Source organism: Caloenas nicobarica, chromosome 1 (assembly GCF_036013445.1).
Source record: "Caloenas nicobarica isolate bCalNic1 chromosome 1, bCalNic1.hap1, whole genome shotgun sequence".
Taxonomy (NCBI): Eukaryota; Metazoa; Chordata; class Aves; order Columbiformes; family Columbidae; genus Caloenas; species Caloenas nicobarica.
In genome coordinates this window covers 17,557,513-17,581,976 of record NC_088245.1, presented here as the reverse complement: position 1 = coordinate 17,581,976, position 24,464 = coordinate 17,557,513, and the positions used below count along the sequence as shown (strand labels likewise).

The 24,464-nt window shown below is 36.6% G+C and overlaps 1 protein-coding gene across 3 annotated transcripts in view; it reads right to left on the bottom strand.

The window, feature by feature from the left end:
• Positions 1-24,464, bottom strand: part of TBC1D22A (TBC1 domain family member 22A) — a 164,505-nt gene that overhangs the window by 83,803 nt on the left and 56,238 nt on the right. For 2 of the 3 annotated variants that reach the window (XM_065657979.1, XM_065657994.1), the window contains exons 9-10: positions 16,522-16,631; positions 933-1,008 (exon numbers count right to left, since the gene is read on the bottom strand). In XM_065657979.1, coding sequence (XP_065514051.1) covers positions 933-1,008; positions 16,522-16,631 — 186 coding nt within the window. The remainder of the gene's footprint in view (positions 1-932; positions 1,009-16,521; positions 16,632-24,464) is intronic. The other variant, XM_065657988.1, reaches the window with a different exon arrangement.

Below are 24,464 nucleotides of genomic sequence, written 5' to 3'. Positions count from 1 at the left end.
ATTCCAGATGTAAACGCATGCAGCCAAACAAAAATCTGCTATAGCAGGCACTGGCACAAGAAAAACTCACAGTATGTGTAATGAAAAGATGGAATTAATCTTTCCAAAAAGATCATCAAATATTAAGCTACACGAGAAATATTTTTCTGTTGCATCATTGACAGGCCAGTGTCACAAATATATGCCTGGTTCTGCTTGGCAACATTTTGTTAATACTCTGTTCATTAATTTAACAAACTATCAAGAGAGTACGTTTAGAATGGGCAAGCATTATCTCTTGCATTTCATTTAATTAAACTCTGCTCTAGCAATGTGACAGTCAGCATTTCATGAAGGGAATTATTTTAAGGATGAAGGTAGAGAATATTTCAAAGTGCCCTGCTAAAACATGAAAGCATAATCTAAAATTACCGCTGCACACACTGTAATTTATCTATAATATTAAAGATGTTATTTCCAGAGTTCATAATTAATTGGATTCCACAGAGAAATTATTCAGGCATTCCAGATAGCAAAATGATGCACAAAGGCACAAAACACAGTGCCGAAGGACAACCATAAACAACCATTGTGACTTGCCCAAATTACAACAATCATCGAGTTTAATGTGAAATGAATACTGGCTGCCTTTTGTACGTGGTCATTACTCTGCTGCAAAGAAATTGCCATTGAATTTTGATTATATTGCCTTAATAAAAAGTAATGAAAGCGGTTCATGCTCTGGTGGCTTTCTTTTAAACGCTACAGGACAGTGATCTTGCAAAGGCCAGTGTGTCACAAGCTGATTGAGTGTGACACCTCGTCTGAGGCAGGCGATGTCACCCACCACTGCAGGTAACTACAGTGACGCTGGCTTGACTTCTTCTAAACATTTTAAGTAAATGCTTTCAATGAAACACCAGTTAGAAATTAGGTTAACTTTTAAGACTTACCATCGATCCGACTAACAAGTTCTTGTAACATTTTCACTTTCTTCTGAATTCCTGGCTGTGCAAACGTGTAGTTATCCTGAAGAAGAGACCACATAGAAGTATAAGTTTATGGTGAAAAAAAAAAAAGTTTCTTTTCCTTCAATTACTTATCTCAAGCCATGTATTTTTCTGTGTTTTCTTAAGGTGTTCGTGTTTCGTTTTTACATTGTCTAGGTCTGCTTCTACAGCTAAGTAGTAAATCACCACACTGTGTAGTCCTACTTCGAGTCTGTCTCTCTAACGGTATACATACCCTATAGCTACTACTGCACCAATTGCTCTCTACTTGCTAATCTAGTGCCCCTGAAGTTACATCTCTATTGCAGAAGCCCAAGTAGCTTTAAAAGGCTGTCATCTTAGATGCCAAAATGTGCCATGCTAGAGATTTTTTAAGGTGATTTTTTGTGATGAAATTATACATTTATGAGAAAAAAATGATGTAGGAAATATGACAATTTAGACCCTAATAAGTGACAGGACAAGAATTTGATCTTTAGAAGTTCATAATGATACCTTCCAGCAGCATAAGAAATCAAAAGTCTATTTCAATGGTGTCATGACTGTTCTGAACCCAACATTATAGCTAATATCATGAATCAAAATCTAACACACAAGCTATATAGACAAAATAGCAGGGTATTTGCATGTATTTGTTTGAATGTATTAACTACATTTTTTATTTTTGGATTGCAGCTCTATAATACGGACTATAGTTTGAAATAATGAGAAAGATATCCCCACTGTAACCCCAAAGTGATAAATCTTAAAATAAAATACTTAAATACATAGGAATGTTTCTGAATATTTGGATGACAATCCCTCCACTCAGCTTCTTTTGTTACGGTTTTCTACATAGAGAGATTCAGGAAAATAAAATTCCCGATATATATTTTAAAAGAAAGGTGTTGTGTAAAATTGTTTTCATGTAACCACTACCCACACAAAAAACTAGGGTAAAAGATTTTTTGTATCAACTGCTATTGTTTGAATAATTCCTTTATGAAAATCAATTGGAGAGCTGAACAACTGTTCAAAAAATAATCCTAAAATTTTTCACTGATGTTGGACCATAATTTTTCTTGATTTCAAATTTTAACATGGCATTAAAGGGATGAATATCAATTCATTTTTATGTATCTTGAGAGATATTTCTTTTTGTAAAAAAGGTCATTTTTACTTTCTTCACTATATTTAAATTTTTAAAAAATTTATTCTTCAAATTGTATAAAACTGCCATAAAGTGTAAAATCTAAAAGTTCACAAGGGAAAATTATGTACTAATAATTCTTTTTGTTATAGTACATCAGCCAACACCACTGATTTACCATATCAAAATTCTATTATGTGCTCTGATCAATTGTAACTGACTACAGTAGTAACTATTTCAAAAATTATTGCAAAGTTCTCTACTGACCTAGCAGTAGCACTTTCACAGTATTCAATATTGGAAACCAATGCAAAAACCAAAACAGTATTGATTAGGAAGCAAGGACAATTCTCTGAATTTTGGAGTTTTCCACAGGAATCACCAGCTAAATTAGGCAACCATTTCATCTAGTCAGCATTGTCTCTCAAGCATCCTCAGTAGTGCAACAAAGCATCAAAATTAAAAGAATGGAAAGACTTACATCGAATTCAAATCTACTATAAACTTATTTTGGGGACAGGGGAACTATTCCATGCACTGGGACACTACCTATTATACAAGTCTGACACACTTTTGTATTAGTCATGTACCATATCCAGGATACAGCTTCTATAGGAAATAGTATATTCATTTCCTTTACAGAACTTACTCTAACAATGAAAATTGTATTCCGTTTTTTCTCAAATCTTTATATAAGGCTTTATTTATTTATTTAAAGTTAACTAGTATTTCTAGAAGGAGTACTGTACTCAAAGTACAGCAATATGGTACACAATTATTTAATCTATAACACATCCACTGTAAAAGTATCTTCACATATTTAACACTGAAAGCCAACACAGAGCTAAGACAGCACTACTTCGATCATCAGTCTCTCCCCACGTTGTTCAAGTCCCGACAGTGATCTATGAATCTGACACTGTCTTCTCTCTCACATCATCATTTACTCTGTACACACCTGGAAATGCAACCCAAAACTGCCATCTTGGATTTGAAAACAGATAAGTTTGCTCTTCATTATATTTGATCTTCTGCCTATTCATTTATTTTGCTGTTCATTATTTCATCTACAATGAACACAGTTGGGAGTCACTCTTGTGCTGACTCATCTAACTGGGAAGATCTTTCTTTGTTGGCTCCCCCAGTCCTCTCATTAAACTACGCTGTACATGTTCCCTATTATGACACTTGTAATTGACTTTCCAGAGTTTGTGAAACTGTGAGAAAGACTTTGTAAACATAAAAAGTATTTTGTTATCTACTATTCTTGCTCCTTTCGTGCTTATAGGTGGAGGAAAAATCTGGTAACACAGTTAAAGCAAAAAACATGTCACACTCACGAAATTCATGAATTATCTCTCAATGAAATGTAGAAGTACAGTGATTAAGAATTTAATTCCTCTATCATGCAATTTAATTGTCAACACCAGCTTCAAAATCTGACTCAACTTTACTCCCAAGCTCTTCTACCTCCCCTCTCCAAGCGGACCTGCAAATTTGTGTTGTATTTCCTCATTTATTCCTTGTGTAACTTTGACCATTGAAATTCAGCAAAAGACAAACTCTGAAAAATCTTAAGTAACTGAGAACAGGACTGTCTTGTCTCAACAGATCTTCAGCAAACACTTAACATAAAACACCCTGTACTTCTAACCACTGCTCTTGACACTTTCTAGTAAGTATTCTAGTAAGTAAAGTATGCATGAATACACTACAGAATCTATGATAAACATAAAAAATTCACGCGCTGGTGGGCAATATCTAAATTCCTTGACATTCTGCTCAGCTTCCAACATACTTTCAGTGAACTATGCTAACCTACTTCACAGCTGAATGGTTATAATATCTAGTTCAGACTCCAACACGTAATTAGTTTCACCTTACAGTACAGAAGGTTAAGACTTTATAATGTCACAAGGGCTCAAAACTTGCTTCAATCTCAAATCTTTGTGTTAGTAGTCTGTACTTATTCTGTAGGGGCTAGTAAAACTACCTCACTGCACTGCAACTACAACTATGTCTGGCAAGACTTCTGAAAAAATAATCATTGCAATTTAAAATAAAATATTTCCATTATAGCCCTCACTAAACATGAAAAAAACACATTAGGTAATTCCTTACAGTTTTTATGGGTTAGAGAAATTCCAAGTGGAAGAAACTTGATTGGAAAGTGAAAATAAAGAAAAAATGCACTGAACATTTAACTGGGACTATCCTCTGATACTGACAAAAAGAAAGAAAGAAAGAAAGAGAGAGAGAGAGAGAGATTACAGTTTCTAAAAGCATGTTTAACCACTGGGTATCAACTCCCATCCATTTTGCTAGCTCCATTCTGAATGCTGTCGGTAAAATATAACTTGGAAAAGTATTTACCTTGAAAAGTCAGTCCTAAAGTAACATTTTCTGTGGATAGACTGAGAAGGTGTTATTGAGTGAACTAAGGATGGTCTTACTTGCATTCTTAATATCCTACAAATGTTGGAGTTTTGAAACCATACATTGCTAGCACTTTTTATTAGTCTATGAGCAACAAAAAACCAAAGCAGATTCAAGTATTTTTAACCATATATCACAGAATCACAGAATGGCTGGGGCTGGAAGGGACCTCTGGAGATCATCTAGTCCAACCCATCTGCTAAAGCAGGTTCACCAGAGCAGATCACACAGGAATGTGTCCAGGTGGGTTTGAATGTCTCCAGAGAAGGAGACTCCACAACCTCTCTGGGCAGCCTGTTCCAGGGCTCTGGCACCCTCAAACTAAAGAAGTTTTGCCTCATATTCAGATGGAACCTCCTGTGCTTCAGTCTGTGCCCGTTGCCCCTCATCCTATCGTTGGGCACCACTGAAAGGAGTCTGGTCCCATCCTCTTGACACCCACTTTTGAGATATTTATAAACATTGATGAGATCCCCTCTCAGCTTCTCTTCTCCACACTGAACAGACCCAGTTCTCTCAGTCTGTCTTCATAAAAAAGATGCTTCAGAGCCCTCAGCATCTTCATTGCCTGTCACTGGACTCCCTCCAGTAATTCCTTGTCCTTCTTAAACTGGGGAGCTCAGAACTGGATGCAGAACTCCGTATGTGGCCTCACCAGGGCAGAGTAGATGGGGAGGAGAACCTCTCTCAACCTGCTGGTCACACTTTTCCTAATGCACCCCAGGATACCATTGGCCTTCTTGGCCACAAGGGCACATTGCTGACTCATGGTCAACCTGTTGTCAAGCAGAACTTCCAAGTCCTTTTCTGCAGCACTGCTTTCCAGCAGGTCTGCTCCTAACCTGTACTGGTGCCTGGGGTTATTCCTCCTCAGGTGCAGGACCCTACACTTGTCCTTGTTGAATTTCATCAGGTTCTTCTCTGCCCAGTCCTTCAGCCTGTCCAGGTCTCGCTGAATGGCAGCACAGCTTTCTGCTGTGCCGGCCCTTCCTCCCAGTTTGGTGTCATCAGCAAACTTGCTGAGGGTGCACTCGGTCTCTTCATCCAGGTCACTGATGAACAGGTTGAACAGCACTGGACCTGATACTGAGGAACCCCACTAACTACGGGCCTCCAACCAGAGTCTGCACCATTGATCACGACCCTCTGAGCTCTGCCATCCAGCCAGTTCGTGATTCAGCTCACTGTGCATCCATCCAGCCCACACTTCCTAAGTTTCCCTATCAGGATGTTGTGAGAGACAGTGTCAAAAGCCTTGCTGAAGTTAAGGTAGACAACATCCACTTGTAATATATACAATATATATCAATGAGATTGTTATTAGTCACAAATATACTCCATTACTAAACACCATACACAGCCACAGCACTGACAGCTATCTATTCAAAATATTACTAACTCACAATGGAGTGCTAAAAAGAACGCAGATGCTTTTTAAGTGCGTATTAAATGTACTTCCAAAGCAACTGTTCAGTAAGCTCGACATATCTTCATGTTATTTTAATTTTAAATTTCTTCCAAAAGACTACGGGTACTTTGTAATGATGAGTTCGTAACAAATCTGAAAATCTTACTTTCTGGCTCCTTCAATTATTTCAATTACACATGGAAAAAGGAACGTAAACAGCATTTGTGAATGCCATCTGGTGTATAAGTACAAAGACAGCTGTAAGTATATACAGAAGGAATCAAATACGTACTGAGTACTATATATAAACATAATAACACATGTATTATTAATTATATATAATACATTTGTAAGTATAAGCAATATATATACATATATATCCTGCTGTGTATATAAATAAATATATATATATATACACACACACACTTTACATATTTACACACAAATGAAAATATACTATATTACTTTGTCTACTCATTCCTTAGGAAATATTTTCAAGTTTCAAAACACGTTGTTACTTATCTACACATCAGGTACTTAAACATTTTAGATCTTTTGCCCTTCCACACTTATTTATATTATTTAAAAATATACAGAAGGAATTTCAGAGTATTAAAAATTGTCTCCCAGGGCCAGCAAATGAAACAAATTTGCAGCACTCTAAGCTAAGAACCTTGCGGAAACAATGCCTTATGAATGATAAAGAAGCCTACTGCACTACTTAATACACAATATATACAATAATTGTATCAGGAATACATTTTATTTTGAAAATTCAGACTTGGCAGGATTTAGCTAAACAAAGCCTCGCATCTTTTTCTTTAAATAGGTGATGATGAGATAACTTCAAGAGAAGAAGAAAACTGAAGAGAAAAGGAAAATCACCTTTTATACTATGAAGCTGAAATAGAGCCAGCCAAACTTAAAAAAAACCCCAGTCAATAATTTGACAATAATGACCGCAGCCAAGCACAAGTATAGGCACAGTGACTCTCATCTTTTCAGGTCAGTCAGGCTGTTCACCAACAATGTACTGATGAAAATATCAGACCATTTACAGAAACATATAGAAAGTTTTGACAAGTCATGGTGTGTTGCTTGTTTTTAATAAGGTTTTATCAATCACATCAGAGCTTTTACGTCTAAAGAATAAATTAAGCAATCTGTATGGCCTACCCAGATGACTATTTTCTCTATTGATGTATATTTAAGAATTCCTATACATCAGTTTAGGTATGTGAAAATACATTATCACACAAACAATAAACAACTGAAAAAAAACGTTCTTTGAAGTTGTATATTTTTCTCATTATGTCAGAAAGGGACCTTCTCACCTTCATTTTTTTAAACTCATTTAATTACTTCATTCGCATGTTTGTAAATACTCTAAGCAAAACCGCATTAAAAATCTTGGTTCACCTTGCTCTCAAAGATATCAGAATAGGTGAGGGCAGGTGGGAGGAAAGCACAGCACTTAATGATGAGAGCCGACATGTATACTAATACTAGCAATAGTAGGCACAGTTTACCCAAAATGTTTCTTGAAGCTGGAAATTATAACGTAAATTCAATCTTAAATGCAGTTCTAGAGAGAGCATGCATGCAGCAGAACAAACACACAAGTGTGCTGGAGCACGCTGTTTGCATGTACTCCATAGCATGTTCAAGACACTTCCTTTAAAATAAAAGATCTTTCAACCTTTGTAATTATTAAGCCTGACTTTTGAAAACTTAAAGTTTCCTAAGCAGTAGGAAGGAGATTTACAAAGCGTTGCGCTCCAAAATTTTCTACATGAAAAACAGTATCTTTTTCCTACATAACAGGATGGAAAAAGCAAAACCTTATGAAAAAGTAGGTACTGATTCTCCTGTTATAATAGTATCTGTAGTCTCAGAACCAAAGACCAAGTCTTCTACCGTGCTATGTAATCAAACCTCAGTTTTACACAAGTGGATGTCTCATAAATTGCTGAAACTGTTAAAGTAGCAATAAAATTGCTAAGGGTATATTTTTGGATTATGGTGTAGGTCAAACAACAGTTCAAACCTGGGTAAGAGCTAGAAATCATAAATATAGACACTTACAAGCCCAAAAGCTGATGCTGTACATTTTAGGTAGAAGATAAAATATTTTTATTCTGAAACATATACTGATAGCGCAGCATATTCCATCTAAAACACAGAATACAATGCTTTTTTATCAGTATTCAGAAAAATTTTGCTCTCGGTGACAGGCTAGAAAACTGCGTTACTGCCTTCCAAAGAGACACAGGTTCCTTAAGAGCTTCTGAAGACACTTATCCTGAAATAAAACTACAGCCAGCAGGATAAATCCACGAATCACCTTGTTTTCGCTTTTAAGAGCAGCCAGTGGCAAATGACTCAGGGGGACAGTAAGAGCCAAACGACCGCAGGGACACGCTCCCTCGCAGCATCCGTTCAGGTTCCAGTCTGAAGCACTTCCCTAACTCAAGGTGGTATCTTGGTACTTAAAAGTTGTTTCAAGATTTTTTTTTCAACCAAACTTCAGACTGTTCAAGTTCTAACCCCATGCGAAGCACTTTTCATCCTTTGACAAGCAGCCCCACAGCTTTGTTACTCAACCATTCATTTTTTCAAGCCCAGCACTCAGCAGTGTTACAAAATACTATCCAGTTTTGCATCAGAAGAGATGGAAAAAAACTACTCCCTGTGCACCTGCTCCATACAGCTCATCATTTTAAAGACTTCTATTACATTCTTCCACTTAGCTAAGCCACCCAACCTGAAGAACTTATTAATCCATCACCCAGGAACTGTCCCATATCTTCAATCACACTTACCTTGCTCCATTATTATTTTCTTAACTTTCAATCCGTCATTTCAAAATGGGACGGATGGACGGAACGGATTAGAACAGCACACAGCATACACAGCACAAGCTCATTTTAGGTTCTAAAAGTAGCAAAGTAATGTTTTCTCTTTCGAGGACTACTCGTATAAACCCTCCTCCTCTCTATATAGCAACAGGTAATGCTTCTATCATGGACACTCAGACTGTTTATTAACTTCTAGTAAAGGACTTTATCAAAACGCATTTTGGAAAAGCATTTAAACCATTCAGTTGTTCAAAGGCTCACTGATTCCCTCCAAAAGCTGCCGGATTTGTGCTGCTTTATGGGACTAATAAAAATATTATTTTTTTTATCCTTTAACTATAAATTCTGTTTATTTTTACACTTTCCACAAGTTTTCCTGACACACATGTCTAATTGTCTGTGCCCTCCTGAATCCACTTGAAACCATTTTCAAAATCTGATACTATATCCTCCCCATTCCATTTCTCTCATACCAAAGCAGTTGTGAGCATTGATCATCTTGTTTACCCATTACCAGAGACCCTCACAGGAGGTAATCATAGATATTAGGTTGGTGCAAAAGGAACTGAGGTTTTTGCATTGTTGAAATTTGCCATTTGATATGGGAATACATTCTTAAATAAATGTGGTTATGTTATACATCATTTGAATGCACTTTTCCCACTTTATGGGTTTTTTTTTTTTTTTGCTACCGACTTATTACTTGCTGTTTATTTTATATTTATTTTAGACTATGGAAATGATGTTAGACAAAAAGCAAATTTGAGCAACTTTCTTATTTGAGTTCAAAACAGGTTGTAAAGCAGCGGAGGCAACTCTCAACATCAACACCACATTTGGCCCAGGAACTGCTAATGAACATACAGTGCAGTGGTGGTTCAAGAAGTTTCACAAAGGAGATGAGAGCCTTGAAGATGAGGAGTGTAGTGGCCGGCCACCAGAAGACTACAACGACCACATGAGAGCAATCACTGAAGCTGATCCTCTTACACCTGCATGAGGAGTTGCCGAAGAACTCAGCGTCGACCATTCTACGGTCGTTCAGCATTTGAAGCAAATTGCAAAGGTGAAAAAGCTCGTGGGTGCCTCGGAAGCTGATCAAAAATAAAAAAAGTCATCGGCTGGAAGTGTCGCCTTCTCTTATTCTACAAAACAAGAACGAAGGATCGGATTGTGATATGCAGAGAAAAGTAGATTTTATACGACAACCAGTGACGACCAGCTCAGTGGCTGGACCAAGAAAAACCTCTAAAGCACTTCCCAAAGCCAAACTTGCACCAAAAAAAGGCCATGATCACTGTTTGGTGCTCCACTGCTGGTCTGATCTGCTACAGCTTTCTGAATCCTAGCAAAATCATTACATCTGAGAAGGATGCTCAGCAAATCGATGAGATGCTCTGAAAACTGCAACGCCTGCAGCTAGCATTGGTCAACAGAAAGGGTTCAATTCTTCTCTACGACAACGCCTGACCACACGTCCCACAACCAACACTTCAAAACTTGAACAAATTGGGCTGCCAGGTTTTGCCTCATCCACCATATTCAGCTGACCTCTCGCCAACCGACTACCATTTCTTCAGGCATCTTGACTACTTTTTGCAGGGAAAACACTTCCACAACCAGCAAGATGCAGAAAATGCTCTCCAAGAGTTCATCAAATCCTGAAGCACAGATTTTTATGCTACAGGAGTAAACAAACATTTCTTGTTGGCAAAGATGTGTTGATTGTAATGGCTCCTATTTTGATTAACAAAAATGTGTTTGAGCCTAGTTATAATGATTTAAAATTCACCATCCAAAACCGCAATTACTTTTGCAACAACCTATACCTCAGTCTATTCACGACCCTGGAAATTAACTATCTCCCTTTTAATCTAAAAATTCCCAGGCCCTGATAAATAATGGTTTTACTATTTTATTGCTATTTTTAATACATCTGGTTAGATCATTATGAAATGCATATATTTCCCCTTTGGTTATTTTATTACCATTATACTTGAAGTTAAAATGAAGAGTTATACTCTACTTTATACAGGAACATTACAGTTTCAGGTGGCATAGATCAGCATGAACTTTTTACTTGAATGTTAACAGGACTCAGTTGAAGAAAATGTTATAAAGAATGATTTAATAATAAAAAATCTAATTACGACAGATATATGGGAATGTCTACTTAGTTAAGTGGAAAAAATACTGTGGGATAAGTTCTAGTTTACCCATGTGCACAGCCATTATTCCTAGAGGTGAAAATTCAAAAATACTCATGTGTCATCTACAGTTTAGAAGTGTTCTAATGACAACCAGCTTTATCACAAGCACAGTAGACTGACACCTGAAACATTTTATCTTTTGATTGTTCTACCTGAAACACAAGACAAAATCATTTTGGCAATTAACTAGCTATTTAAAAAAAAAAAACTAGGAATACATGATTCTTATTCACAATAGGAATCCACCAAAATACTGCTATATAGATTACAAGTGTGAAATTATCCACTAACGTGTTGAAATTAATCAAGAATGGTGGTCTTATTGAGACATATTTTGCACATGGCCACATAAAGCCTCAGAAATAGGTTTTTATAAATCAGCATTAGAGCATCCCGCAAGAATACAGGCTGGAGACACACTGGCTGGGGAGGAGCTCTGTGGAAAAGGGCAGCAGAGTCTCCACAACAGCGAGCTCAGCCTGAGCCAGTGGGCTGGCCTGGCAGCAAGGGTGACCGGCCGCCTCCAGGGCCAGGAGAGGAAGGGAAGTGATTTTCCCACTCAGCACTCAATGGGGAATCGCTGAGGTTGGCAGGGACCTCTGGAGACCATCTAAACCCAACCCCTGCCCAAAGCGGGGTGACCTGGGCCAAGCTGCTTAAGGCCATGTTCAGTCAGGATTTGAACTCCAAAGACGAAGACTCTACAACCTCTCCGACCAAAAAATTCCAGAGCGCTATCACCTTCACAGTAAATATTTTTTTTCTAATGTTTAAAAATAAGGAATATTACCTATCATTAGAGCCAAAGACATACTTACATAGAAACCCCCAGATCACCAAAAACCAGCATGAGTGAATCTGTTAAAGTAACAGATGATTTGACCAAGTTTTTTATTTCTTCTCTAGGCTAAAAACTGTAAGCGTGTCAGGAAACGATAGCCATGCTGCTCAATGCCAACACAGACTTTTATTCTATAGGTCCCTTTGGTTCAAAGATGTGCTATTATAGAACACACAGAGTCACATTAGACAAAGAAGAGATGGAGGTAACATGAGTGAGGAAGGAAGAAATAATAGATACTATGTGTATCAAAATTCGACCAATAAATACATATTTCTTAATAACACCTTTGACAATTCTGGAGTCAAGAAAATGAGACAGTCTGGATGGGCTGGGAAAATAAATGAGTTTTCTGTTAAGAATAATAAAGGGATACAAAACCAATCATTTTTCCATTACACTCCCATGTGCTGCAAAAAGAAACACACAAAAAAATGCTTGTAGCTCATATTAGTCAAAAATTTCACAACAGGACCCTAATTTTTATCACAAGACACCCTTTAAACTTATCCAATACTGACAGGCCAACATCAAATGGAAGCCTATATTGACGAATATATTAACTGATATATTCCACACAGATACTTAGATTGCAGTCATCACCACCTGTCACATATTCCTCTTCTCTAAAATCCTTATATGGTTTATTCAGACATCTCGGCCAAAGTATCAGTAGTCATACATGAGTCTCTCAGGACATATTTTCACAGAAAAAAGTGTAATAGCACTAATCCTGTTTGGAATTCTCCTTTGGTTTTGTGTTTTTATGTTGTCCAGTTTTGTGGCTTTGTGAGAGAGAAGCAGTTTTTCCTGGTTGGTTGTAAAGACACTCCATTATTTATAATAAATCACATGGAAAATACTAAAGGAGTAGTAAGAACTGATATAATTACTATTTTCAAGAAATAATCAGCAGCAACTTTCTTGAGAAGTAGAGAGACTGAATCTGATCAACTGGACTACTGCATATTGGTAACAAGCTTGGTAAATTGAGGAACTACAGCCGTTACAGTAAATCCATGTGTGAGCTGTCACGAGCCTGGCCTGGCCCTACTCTGTAGTTCTACTCATTTCTTTGCTATGATACGTAACCAAGGTGTTCACTTCCGAAACCAACCAGTGCCTTTCAGCTCTGTGAATCAGCTCACAACAGGCAGCGCTCAAACAGGGACACACAGGAATGCGCATTCAGGCGCAGGCAGGAGCGCAGGATCATCACAATTTGATATAAACCAGCTTACGCAATTTGGGGCTTGATTTCATCTTAAGTTTAATGATTCCAGGTCCAACCTCCCCCACCCCCATCTAGTTCTTGCCCCCCACCAGTGGAATTGGTCATTGTGCATCCTGATTGCAAGTCAGTTAGAATCATAGAATTGTACAACGGTTTGGGTTGGAAAGGACCTTTAAAGATCATCTAGTCCAATATCCCACCATGGGCAGGGACACCTTCCATGAGATCAGGTTGCTCAAAGCCCTGACCTTGAACACTTCCAAGGATGGAGCAACCATGACTTCTCTGGGTTCCCTCATCATAATAAAATGTATTCCTTATGTGCAACCTAAATTTACCCTCTTTCAGTTTAGAACTGTTGCCCTTTGTCCTGTCACAATAGGCCCTGGTAAAAAGTTTGTCCCCATCTTTCTTATGAGCCGCCTTTAAGTACTGAAAGGTCACAATAAGGTCTCTCTGGAGCCTTCTGTTCTCCAGGCTGGACAACCCCAACTCTCTTAGCCTGTCCTCATAGGAGAGGTGTTCCAGCGCTCTGATTGCTTTTGTGGCCTTCTCTGGACCCTCTCCAACAGGTCCATGTCCTTCTTATGTTGGGGGCCCCAGGGCTGGATGCAGTACTGCAGGTGGAGTCTCACCAGAGCCGAGCAGAGGGGCAGAATCACCTTCCTCAACCTGCTGGCCACACTTCTTTTGATGCAGCCCAGGATGCAGTTGGCTTTCTGGGCTCAAGTGCACATCGCGGGGTCATGTTGAGCTTCTCATCAACCAACACACCCAAGTCCTTCTCTTCAGAGCTGGTCTCAATTCATTCATCCTCCAACCTGCACTGATACTGGTGATTGCCCTGACCCAGGTGTGGGACCTTGTACTTGGCCTTGTTGAACTTCATGAGGTTTGCATGGGCCCACTCCTTGAGGCTGTCCAGGTTCTTCTGGATGGCATCCCTTCAATAAAATAATCTTTATTCTCTAATGTTTGTTTGGTTTTGGTTTTTTATTCTCTTATCTTCACTGAGCTAATTTCTTGCTGGGTTAGTTCTCCCAAGCAACTCAACCTGCAACTACATGACTCCTCTATCTGACAAGAAAAGGGGCATCAACACAGAAGGAAACCAAAAGAGCAGAACAGGAGAAAAAAAGCAAGCAAACCCTTTCATTTCAGTAGCACTCTGCAGTTGCACTGAATTAACTGTAACATCATTAGTCACACCACCAGCATAATCTTTCAAGCCTGCTTTTGATAGACGAGTGCATCCTTGAATACATCAAATTGATAACCATTCAATTTATATAAGAGCTTAAATTTTCATTGATGCAGTTTAATTCCATTAGAATTAGTTTGAATATTTTGTTTATCAGTACTTCATGGTTTTGTATGAAAACAGAATTTTAAGGAGAAATGATGTGATCTCTGAAATTCCCTTTTAATAGGAATCAGCATGACTATGCTTTTCAACAGTGCTACACAAAACATTGAGCTTCTAATTTGACTTTTAACCAGGAGAAGTACACTTAAAATACTTTCAAAGAAGTTAAAGACTTCTGTCGACACGATTTTATAACAATTTTGTTAAAAATTAACTCTGTTACAAGATTAAATTCACAATATGTTTTAGCCAACATGCCTAAGCCAATGAAACATTCATATTAAAACATAGGTCATGGGCAAGAATATGTTAAAGCACTTTTAATAATGCCAAGTACCCTACAGAAAGAAATATCTATCAAAAAATGCAATCAAAATAAAGAATCTGGAAAACACTGATTTAGTTTCACTGACAATTACAGCTTTGATTCATAGAAATTTTTATGGTTATTCACATTTTACGATGATTTACTAATTATTGGAGGATAGCCATTTTCCACACACATACATTCAACCTCCAGGGTCTTTGCTACTTTAAAACCACTTGGAGAAACAAAACCTCTAATTTTCAAGAATTTGCCCAAAGTATTTCAAAACAAATAAAGTTACATGGGACTTATCAAATGACTGAATCTAATAAGTACAGTAGAAGCACTTGTCTATCACCTCATCTTCTTGGAGAATGTTAGAAATCAACCAAAGTTTTGCTATCCCTGTAACAATTTCTATTGTTACAAAAATAATACTGAAACAATTTCACAGCAAACATCCTCTAGAGTACACAAGTAGCTCACTTGAAAGCAGGGAATAATCAGAAAGAGGAGGTACAAACAAAAAAAAGCAAAGCAGCAGCAGCAATGTGCTAAATATTTGTAACCGTAATTTATTTTCTAATCAGCTCACTGAAAGCAGCCAATGCACCCTGACCTGACTGCAAACATTTGCCTACCAGACATCACTAAAAACAATTCTTTGTTGCCAGTGTAAAATAGAAATCATCACCTTTCGGAAATTTTCACATTTCTAGCAAAGATCAGTTTTGGTCCTATCATAACCCAGGAATTCACAATTACTATTATTTTTAATGCATATATTCTGAGATTACAAAATCAGATTATTTTTACTTTCTAGCAAGATTCAAACTGTTTATCTCAAATGACACAGATGTGAAAAACAGATATTAAAGAGATAGTAATTGATGCCTATTTGAACAGAAAGCCTATAAAATTTAATTCAGGTAACTTCTTCGTAAACTGGGAAGTCCAAAAGTTTCTACTTTACCATGCATCAGCATTGCAGCATAAAGTGCTTTAATACAGTAAATATCAAATACAGATGTTTAGACTCCCATTTAATCTATAGTAGATCATATGGATTCCTCTCTCACCCAAATGCAAGATGTTCAGCTACATATTTACTATTTCTTGTAGATCCTTCTAATCTTCATGAGCTTATATACCAACGAATGCAAACGTACACAAAAATGCACCATTCTTAGCCTGTAACTTGCTGCATTTAACAGAAAATGTTCCCACATCTACAGCTTCTCTACACAGAAAAAGTTCAGATACTCAGTGAAGTAGCTTAAGTATCAAGTGTTAAATGGACGTTTTAAAAATATGAAGATAATTTCAGGAACTATTAAGACAGCAATTGTTTATAGGTTGCTATATTAATGACCTGAAAATGAATACATAAGTCAGCTTTTCATCACCTTAGTGAGAGCATTTTACTTGGAGACTTGAGCAAACATTCTCCATGCTTGGTGACTCATGCACAACATGCCTCTAGAATCAGAGATTTCAACTCTCCTCTAGAATATCATCCTACAATGAAACATGAAGCCATCTTGATGAAATAAAGTTGCACATTCTTTTTTCCCTTTCCTTTCTTGATACTATGCCAAACTTGCAGCAGCTTTCTCCAATGGGAGAATCTACTTTGCCCTCGTTTTTCATAGATGTACTCTTTCTCAACAACCTTAAAGTAGTTCAAAGCCATGACATTAATCGGTTAACTCCACTACTTACAGACAAGAAAAATCAATTTACCTGAATGCCATCGAGCAACTTGCTCATGCACCAGTAACTGTCAGCTTCTATGTTCTGCAGCACTTCTTCAGGCAGACTGGAAACATCAAAATTTTCCACTTCTTCTTCTTCTGTTTCAGGAAAAGAGAGAAAAAGACAAGTCAACGAAGTGCACAGAATAAATAAAGCAAGGATGAGGCAAATAATTGAAAACAAAGACTACCACCACTTATCTTCTAGTCAGAAACCTCGACACACATTTACTTTAACGGAGACTAAATGAATCATTTATTGCTCAATTGCGTCATCTAATGGCTTTAAATGTTAATGAATACTTAATTTCTTGCAGACTGTGAAAACCTCAAATCATGCCTGGTTAACCAGAATTAATATATAATAAATTACTTCATTCTAAACATTTCACACCTGAAAGAGGATCATCAGAAGCACTTTGAGAGCCCTCAAGCCAATATGAACAATCTCTGCAGAACATGCCTATGCTCGCATTATGCACAGCAAAGTATGTTTCCAGTCTTGACAGAAGAAAAAGCTCTGAAAAATACTTCTTAGAAAACCAAATATATTTACTTAGAAAGCTGACTACGGCTTTTCGAGGAGGATTTGTTTCATGGGCAAGCATTTGGAATCAGAAGGAAATCACACAAAAGGAAACAGATTATTCCCGCCCCAAAAAACCCCGTGATTCTCAATACTGGAAAAGCACTGAACCCAAATGATGTCTAATTCAAGGAAAGAGAGTCTTTCACAGAAGTGTGTTAAAAGATATTCACATTTTGCTATGAGCTGAAATTTTATCACTTAAGCCATGTTGTTCTATTTTTTAAAGCATGGCATCTGAATTAATCCATTTTGAAAAGAACACAGAATATGCTGCCTTGCCAGCCAACTCCCAAAGCTCCACACAGCCCCACATGAGAGTTCAGCACAAGCTGGGAATGTTCTGAGTAAATACTGCAGCCTCCCTCTCGCAGCGGCTCACAGTGTCTTACTGTATCAAGATGAGAATCAAAGAAGCATCTTTCCCAGCCCTGGCTTCTTCTCAAGAAGGGAAGGTGCAGAAGAGAGAGGTGTTTGATTCTACTTAAATAGAGTATGATATATGAAAAGAAGGAATCTCCTCCATTACACAACTGCAACGTGGCATAGAAGAAAAAGAGAAAATCAAGAATATGTAATATCTTAAAACTCCTCTATTATCTGTCTCATAGCTCTGCAGTATGCCATTACAGAAGCCTAAGTACATCTTTAGGTTGACACATTTGATTATGCTACCTTGAAGGCCTCAATTGGTAATAACCATGAATATTCCACGTTATAAAATAATTTTAACATATGAGTGATTTTACCACTACTAGGACACTCCGGTAGCAAGGTGTTGTCAAAGCATTCTTGTTTGCACTAGTGTCTACATATGTGGGTGTGCATCTTCTAAGGGATCATCGGTTTTGGATTGTGAAATATTAATAGCTGTAGGACAAGGAGTTTTGGTCACGCTAATAAAATATTAGTTAAGATACTGAGAAATCTGGTAAGTAAAACAAGGGATTGCAGCAGAAATGCCATAAAATAAAAGCACTTGCTGATCTCAGAGGTGGCAGGACTGTAAACAACACACCAGTAGTCACTTACTGGGTATTAAAGGAATGCCACCTTTGCTTTAGAAACCCATTTTCTAAAAGAAGATCAAACAAACAAGTATCCAACATATTTTAAATACTCTATGTAATAGATATAGCAGGAGGGTTGGACTAGACGATCTCCAGAAGTCTCTTCCAACCCCAACCATTCTGTGATTCTGCAATGCTGCCTTGCAAAACAACAAAGCAAGCGTGAGCAGCAGACTGCAACAACAAAACTGTTAATAGCAGATCCTTTTGTGAGGAGGAAGAAACTCCGTACTCAATGTCAGCATCATATTCCTCCCAGCAAAAAGGAGGACAGGCCCCCTCAGAAACCAGCACCATGCTCCTCTCCCAGCAATGGACAGCAAATCCTCACAATGCTCAGTGGAAAACAGGGGTAATATCGGCAGTAACTGGGAGGCAACACTCCAAGATCTTTCTGATCAGCTCCCATCACTTTCTCTATTAGACTCTCCTCATTAAAGACAGCTTCTAGAACAAACTTGGATTCATTTCACTTATTAAATATAAACCCTTCAGAAAAAGCATGTTAAGAGAAAAGCCAAGAATAATACAAAAGAGAAAAGTTTTTTTCACAGTAAAGATGGTTGAATACAATGGAGATAACAAGAAAGGATTGAAGGCAAACAGATGAACATCAAGAAAAACCAAAAATATCTTGCAATGAAGAAACCTAACTCAGATTCAACAAGTAGCTAAAGTGATATATAATTAGCAAAACTAATCCAAATTGAAATGCCAGTTCCACAGCTCAAAAAGACAACAACAGCAAGGTCCCACAAAGTCCAGAAAAGGTAGCAAATTTTTATTAATGTCGACTTGTCCTTTACTAACTCCACTAACAGAAAAACTACTAAAAGTGCTCACAAGACTTACCCACAGAAAGACTCAAAACTATTAGACTTAATATGGACAAAAAAAGTCAATTTAAGGAGACAGATTTCATATTAACCTGTGAAAAAATTATTAAATATTTGCCGATCTACTTCCAACCTGATATGCCTTGAGATTTTAAAACAAACATGAAAACCCCACAATTTTCAGGAGGGAAGCCCTTCTTAACAGATCAGAAATGAAAATTAAGGCTGAATATTCCTATTAATTTAGAAGAGGTAGACTTTTCGAAACAAAAAAGAAGATGATGTAACCTCTACAGAAGGAACAAATTCTTTAGTATATCCTATACATGTTAACTCATTAAAACATCTTACAGTTATACAGTTTATGTTTATTATATGCTCATAATGCAATGCTCCAGCGGGAAAAAACAAGTCTAGTTAGTATTTTTCATTTTCATTTTAATATTTAACAGTGAAAACAGGAGTAACCTGTGTTAAAAGAAAAAAAAAAAAGAGTTCCTCATGCTTATATAATACACAAACATCTATCACACTTTATTCTCCTCGAAACAAAGTCCTCAGGACCTCTTTCACTGAACGCTTGCTGAAAGAACGAGACTGCGACTGCTTAGCTAGTGTGTTGCTTTGCAAATTTCCTGCCTTTGAGCACCTTTTCTTTCCATGACACTGCTATCACATTTCTGAACAACAAGGAAGTTATAAACTGTAGCACAACACAATAACTCTTCTACAGGTGGGCATGAAAAGATAACAAATGAAAAAGACTTTATCTTCTCTCTCTCATCTTTTTATCTTACCTCTTTTTTGTCCTTCTCTTTCATAATCTACTATTTCACACTCATACCAGGACTTAAACCAATAAAAAGCTGAAGATACACCCAACCATTGGAGGTGGGTGTCTTCCCCTCCCTTCACAGCCAACACAGAAAAACAAGCAGTGACAGAGCATCAGCTGTCTTGTTCTAAAGCTGAAACCTAAAATGTTATCAGGTGAGTCACATCCAAAGAAACTCCTGTTTCTCAATATTAGGTTTAATTTGAATTTAAAAAGATTAACTCAGAATGCAGACCTCTAAACTGTGGGAATCTAAACTTAGCTGAAATTAAACATCCACCAGAAAACTTCCCAGCCTGTGACTGAACAACCAGCGTCAAGCACAGATGATGGGCTGCAAGGAAACAGCAGTTCAAGAAACAAGCCTGAAGCATCTTGGACAGCAAAGACACCCCAGAATTAAGATTTGGGAAAATCTAGATTCTAATTGTTCTAGTAAGGAAGGACTATCAAATTAGAAAGACAAATTTTTATTTATTTTTTCACAGAAAGTAGAATATAGCTTTTAAGAAACACCTTCCTTCCAATGGTTCCAATTACTTTTCATGACAGATATGTTCATCAAGCACAAAAAGAATGTAAGAACAGGCAAATTCACTGTTCTAAGTAGAATTCTCATTATTCCAAAGGAGGGAAAAAGCAAGTATTAGAAATGGAAACACAACTATTATCACGTATTTTCTGCTCTAGTTTGGGTTATCCTTTAAATCAAAAGATATAGATAGCATTTAAGAACTATCCAATTCTTTCACTATAACAATCCATAGTCCTAAATATAATCGCACAGAGCTGCAAGCTCAACCATTACAGAAATAAAAATAGCTCTATTAGGAAGCACTCATCCAGCTTTCTTGTTATGTCTTTCCCTTTGGAAGAGACATCCAAGAAAATTATGCTTTTCTGTGGCTTATACTGACTAATCTCTAGCATTTTCATCAGCTTCTTAAACATAAAGGGGTTTTTTTATATGTTCTTTAAATATATAAGCTACTTCTAGTTCCCTTTTCATTACTATGGTGCTTCTCATGCATCACTAAGTCATCTCTCCTAATGTCAGATAATAAAGTTTCGAAATACAAGAAAAAAGAAACTAATTAAATGCGTAAGGCAACTCAACTGTATTTCAGTTATACACTAGTAGTATTTACCCTGTATAAAACAACTGTCTCAAACTTTAGCTTAAAACTCTGCAAGCAAATATTTCAAAGAGTACATCTAATTACTTCAAGATACATTAAAATAGATTTTTCATTAGATTAGCTAGGAAGTACTTTTTTGTATATGTTATATTAACTGGTACTTTTTGATTTAAATGTGGTATACATTGAAGAAGGAGCTACACTGTGCAAGTCATCCAGACCGTAAATCTAATAAAGGCGGCAAAGCAGCACAAAAGCCACCAAACAAGCAAGAGCCCAGTGATGTGCAATGGTTTCCGCTGCATCAATTCACCTAAACTTGCTGGACTTTATTGAAAAAGCTCCAGATTGACTCTGAATATCCAAATGACCCTTTTCCACACTACGGCTGAAATTTAAAAAAAAGGCCATCCATTGTCATGACAAGCTCCGATTAAGGACCATTTGATTGGCAGAATAATGTGCAAAATAATAGTTTACATTTTTAATGTTTATTCCTTTATTTGTGTAGGCACATAGTGCAAAGTGCTTCTTTTCCCATGCAGAGGAAAAATCAATCAAGTTCTCTGTTACTCTTTTTTAATCTTTTTTTCTTATTTAGATGAAGAAATAAACACACTGGAGATATTTAGAAAAGAAAGAGCAGAAGGGATTTCAGGACAAACAACAGACGAAGCAAAAGTAACTGTCTCAAAAGTACATTAGATCTTATTTCAATTTAAGACTTGTGCTTGAAAACAGAATTGCAAATTCTGGTTTTTAGATAAGTTTAGATTTATTTTCAATGACTGAAATCTGAATGGACAGTGATATAAAGATTAAATAGCAAGAATATGGGGGAAAGCAGGAGGCCAATGTGTACATGTTTCAATATGTGGGAGAAAAAAGATCACTGCATAAAATTTCCTGATTACAAAGTCTCACAGCAACGTTTCTCATTTTCTTCAGTTTCCTGTGGAGATCTTTATCGTGTTATCTATGTAATTGCAGAAGACAGTAAAATAGTTGCCTAGAGGAAAACTGCTGTAGCATGGAGTCAATGATTTGATGATCTGAATATGTGCATTGCTGTAAGCAAGGTATGAGCTGCTCTTCACTCATTCCCAATGTAGCTGCTGCAGCTTCCCACAGTGAAAAAGAATGAGCGACTTTTTCTAAACAGTTTTAACTGGATCTACTCCCAAAGGCAAAGACATAAGGATAAAATGAAAAAAAAAAAAAATTACTTACAACTACTTACAGATTTATTTTTCCAATGACAGTAGAAAATAAACATGATAAACAGAAGATAACAGCTTGCCTCCATTAAAAACAGCTTTTAATATGAGATTAAGCCTAGTTGATGATTTTGGTGGAAGTTGTTCAAAATGTCAAAATTAAGCTTGTATCTGCTCTCTTTTAAATGCATTTGATTTCTTCTAAAAATGCTTGAATTTCACCTTTTCAGTACAGATCATAGGTAAAAACATCTGCCATTAGAGGAAGATGGAATCATTCAATACCATTTTTTTCATTAAAGAACTGCAAAATTTTTATTTCAGAGATAATTTTATTTATGAAGAAATCATGTCCTAAAATAAAACTAAAATACTAAAAACATTTGACATTATTAAAACAGGTTAACAATATTGCTACAGTAACTAGCAGCCCTCTCAATGCATCCAAATACCCACCTGTGTCCAACTATGTTTTCAAATGCAAAGAAAAAGGCAACCTGCATTCAGAATTTTGCTAAACCTGTTTATTACACCAACACCAATTTTCAGTCTTTATAAAGTGGGAACTAAATTAATAAAAAACTTGATAGTTTTACTACAACATTACACTAAGCAAGGTCATATAAAAATACCTCTGTTAAATATAGCTTACATTCTTTCAAAGAAAACTAATTTTTAACGAAATAGACATTTAATTGGCTTATTAATGTTTTAATTTCAGCTTTTTCATCTTGAAATGGTTTCTCAGCACTCAGAATCAGACAAAATTCAGATGAACTCACTGGAGTGGGAGGTAGGGGATGAAAGGAATGATGGTGTAAAAAAGATCCAGTGCTGAAGTCCAAAACAGACTGAAAGATCATCAATAAAATGATTGTTCTTTACATACACCCAATATACAAAATATTACACATAAACACCAGGTTAATTCTCTGAACATCTTAAAATTGTTCTTCTATTAGCACTAATTTGTGTAAATGTATCTCTCATCTAAAAGTATTATCACATATTTCAAGTCCGAATTATACATAGGTCTTGCAGAGGTGCAAGGAAACCATTCTGACTGTATATGCACAGGTACTTGTCTGTATGAAGTTTACTTTGTTGTAATCTACTTTAGAAGTTGTATCTTCAGACAGACCTAACCGAAAAGTTACCAGCTAAGTATAGAAACTATGAAACTATAAGCATATGATTGCACACAGAGGTGCGCAGCAATATTTCCACATCTAGAAAATCTTACGTATTCCACTTCAAACTCAGTTTTCAAAAAGCCTTATGAAACAGGTATTCAGTCACTGCTGCACTAAGGCAATGTTTTTCTAAGGGGATCAGGACATAATAGAGCATTTGAATGTAAATTCTTTCAATAACAAATACCTAATTAAATATGTATATAACCACATCAATATCTCTCAATGAAAAACCCCTAATTAGATATTTATCTGAAAGAAATAGCTTTTGAGCTGTTAAGGATTAATCACTGAAGTAAAACTACCCTTTCATTGTGATACTGCAGTCACAAAGGTAAAATTGAAAAAAAAAAAAAAAGAAAAACCTCAATCATCTCATCAGCCCAGGCTTAGGTAAACATGACCTTATTGCAATTCAAATATTCCCCTATTACCAGTCATGTTCTCACACACACAATGTATTGTTGACTTGTCTGTTTTAACACTGTTAATAATCTTACACTTGTTTTCAGTTGATCTGCCACAATTTCCTTAAGATGCAATAGGAAGCAAGAAAAATTTCTTTATACATCAGTATAAGAATGATGTTTTAAACATTACTCATTTTACTTCATTAATACTGATTCTCTAAATAATTTTACTGCACACTGAGAATGTTATAATCTCCTTTGACCTGGAGAACAAGGTAAATGACCATATACAAAAACGGTGTAAACTTGATTACTTTGACCTAATTTTTATGCTCATCACAATTAATCTATGACCCTGCAAGTACTCTCAATTTGTTCTATCACAAGAGAGTAAAAACTTCATGTACTTATTCTCTAATTCCAGATTCTGCATAGCTGTACTCAGTAAATCATTGAGAGACTTCCTTCAGTGCGCCTACACGCTTGCCAGTAAGATTTTCTACTCAGGCTTTTTCCAGGCTAGATTTTAATGGCTTTTTTCATCCCTACACACTAAGTAGTCCAGAACTTGCCCTTAATTCCTATTAATAACCCACTGCACATATTTACACAGAAACAGGCCTGCTTTTAAGAGTGAAACATTTAC